Below are 3,180 nucleotides of genomic sequence, written 5' to 3'. Positions count from 1 at the left end.
CGTGTGGTGTGCGCAACACGACAAAAACCCAATGGCCATCACATCCACATTATATATAAAAAAAAGAATTAGGACAATAAATAATATTTGAATTAGGAGGGTGTGGGTCGCACGAGCAACGTGCCATCACGCGATTTACACTAGTCCACAAAACACGTGCCAAGGTTTCGTGAGGGATAAGAAGGGCAATTTAGTCAATGGGAGAGTAGAACATTTTGTCGGCGCGTGACACGTTTGCTCTCCGACATTTCTTGTTTGACTCTGAAAATTTGTTATTAAGAAAATTGAATTATATCTTATATCAACTAACATTTCTATTTATAAAATAAAAAATAAAAATATTAAAATAATAATATTTAGCCATATTCTATATATAAAATAAAAAATAAATATATAAAAATATTAAAATAATAATATTTAGCCATACAATTTTTTAATAATTATTAATAAGTGAGTCCTACTTAAATATATTTTAAAGCGGCCGCCCCAACTTGTCGTTTCTCTCGTCACCGCTTTCTTTCCGTCGTTTCCTTTGCTTCCTATTTATTACACAACATATATATATATATATACTGCCATCTGTATGTATGTATCTAAATGCCAAATTGGACATATATATTTTGATCTATGAGACTATGATCCTTTCATTCTTTGGTGATCTTTCTAAGACTTATTTGTGCGTGATCTGTGAAGCAATTTCTCCACTGTCGGGGGAGACCATCCTCCGGGCAAAAGGAACGAACATTTTCCAGAAGTTCGAATTTTTCGGGGGTGAAAATAGATTACACATATTTGTTTGAAAGTGTTTGTTGAAGAAAAAAATAACTTTTCCATGGCAGGCAGTAATGAAGTGAATGCAAATGAATCGCAGGTAATTCATTATATGTATGTAGGTATATACGGGCTACTTGAGCTGAGAGAGTCTGCTTCGTTTTTCTCAGATTTAATACACTTTCGAACTTTTTGTTCATGAATGACGAGGAAAATGGTTTGATTTGTTGTGAAACAGCTGAATCTTTCCTTTGATTTTCTGGGTCTGTTTGGATTTTATTTTTTAGCTGGTATCACTTCTTTTTTCTTAATCTGTTTTCCTTTTATGGATAAGATCAGTGTCCGTGATTTCCTTTTCTTCTGATTTTGGATGCTTGTGCATAATGGATCAAATTTCTCTCTGCAGTTTTTCTTGAATTACGTGCTAAATATATTGCTAACATTCCACCGATGTTAATTGTGCCACGACTGTTTCGTGTGCAGAGGGTGGTTCCGCTCAACACTTGGATCCTCATATCCAATTTCAAGCTCGCTTACAATATGCTTCGCCGCCCGGACGGAACCTTTAATCGCGATTTAAACGAGTTTCTCGATCGAAAAGTTCCAGCGAACGCGATCCCTGTTGATGGGGTTTACTCTTTTGATGTGATTGATCGTGCCACGACCCTCCTTAACCGAGTTTATTTGCCTGCCGGTGAAATTGAGGCTCAACGGGTGTCGATCACAGAACTCGAAAAGCCGTTGAACGACGCAGAGATAGTACCCGTGATTGTGTTCTTCCATGGTGGAAGCTTTGTTCATTCATCGGCCAATAGTGCTATATACGATACATTCTGTCGACGGATTCTTAGCACTTGTAAGGCGGCTGTGGTATCGGTGGATTATCGTAGATCGCCAGAATACAGATACCCGTCTGCGTGTGACGATGGATGGAGGGCTCTTAAGTGGGTTCAATCAAGATCATGGCTTAGAAGTGGGAAAGACTCCAAAGTTCACGTCTTTTTAGCGGGCGATAGTTCGGGTGGTAATATCGCACATTGTGTTGCAGTTCGTGCGGCAGAGGAGGGTGTGGAAGTATTGGGTAATGTGCTTTTGCATCCATTGTTTGGTGGGGAGGAGAGGACTGAATCGGAGCAAAGATTGGATGGGAAGTACTTCGTGAAGGTTCAAGACAGGGATTGGTATTGGAGAGCTTATTTACCGGAAGGAGAAGATAGGGACCATCCGGCTTGCAATGTATTCGGCCCGAGGAGTCGAAGTTTAGAGGGTCTTAAACTGCCTAAAAGCCTCGTCGTCGTGGCGGGATTGGATATTCTCCAAGATTGGCAACTAGCTTATGTGGAAGGACTCAAGAAATATGACCAAGAAGTGAAGCTCCTTTACCTCGAAAAGGCGACGATAGGGTTCTATTTCTTGCCTAACAACGAACACTTCCGTTCCCTCATGGATGAGATCAAAACTTTCATTCATTCGTATTAACTGTTAATATAACTTTAACCACAAGTCAGTCACATATAACAGAAGGTTGTGGGTTCTTCCCCCCCTCTCTCTCATAGTCTATATGATCATGTAGGTTACTCCTTTAGAGTAGTTAGTACTTTGCCTCTTAGCATTCATGGATTTAAAGGCAGGACCGCTCGGTTTCAAGTCCGCGATATTCGAGTTATCATCAGTTGCTCTCCTATTAGAATACTATGATATATGTAATTCAATACATGGAGATCTTGTATCTGCAGATGCTTATATACACACCAGAATATATTTTGCATTTTACACACACACACACACACATATATATATATATATATATAGTTTTGATATCCTGCACACCTACTGTGCACACCTTTGTGAGCACCGATGAGATGTCACTCACCCATTGGATGTGATGAAATATAGAAAAATTGCGCATCCACACCTCATCGGTGCTCACAAAGGTGTGCACGGTAGGTTTAACTCAAGCCCATTATCTGAATCTCCCCAGCACGTAGAGTTGCGGCGACTTTTCCTCACATGTTGCGGAAACAAGCGACCGATTCAAACTTCGACCGTTAGCTGCAGAGTTTGTCACAAATTGGTAGTGTGTTTGACGACTTTGTGGGTCATATGATCTTTAAGAATTATAGGAAAGATGACTTATTCTTTTATTTGTTATTTTTAGAAATTCTTAAAAAGTTATCTTTAGTTAAAAATAAATAAATTGAGTTCCAGTCTATGAAAAGGAAAATCTGATTGCCAAAATATAAAGTTTTTCAAATGTATACCACATTGAATACCATGTATCCCAAGTCCTCGAAAAAGGATCCCATGCAAGATGAACTACTATGTCCCAATTAGCAACCTTAAAGCCAACAAAACTAATGAGAAATAAAAATAAACTGTTGGTGGACCACGAAATCCTATTATGGCCAT

General features: G+C 38.9%; 1 protein-coding gene across 1 annotated transcript; it reads left to right on the top strand.

Moving 5' to 3' along the window:
* The first annotated feature begins 578 nt into the window (after positions 1-578).
* LOC140841384 (gibberellin receptor GID1B-like) lies at positions 579-2,539 on the top strand. Its single transcript, XM_073208748.1, has 2 exons — positions 579-871; positions 1,255-2,539. Exons 1-2 carry the CDS (start codon positions 833-835, stop codon positions 2,248-2,250), a joined length of 1,035 nt encoding a protein of 344 aa, XP_073064849.1. The 5' UTR covers positions 579-832; the 3' UTR covers positions 2,251-2,539.
* Positions 2,540-3,180: the final 641 nt, after the last annotated feature.

This window comes from Primulina eburnea, chromosome 9 (genome assembly GCF_022965805.1).
Source record: "Primulina eburnea isolate SZY01 chromosome 9, ASM2296580v1, whole genome shotgun sequence".
Lineage (NCBI taxonomy): Eukaryota > Viridiplantae > Streptophyta > Magnoliopsida > Lamiales > Gesneriaceae > Primulina > Primulina eburnea.
This window is presented reverse-complemented; position numbering and strand designations above follow the sequence as displayed.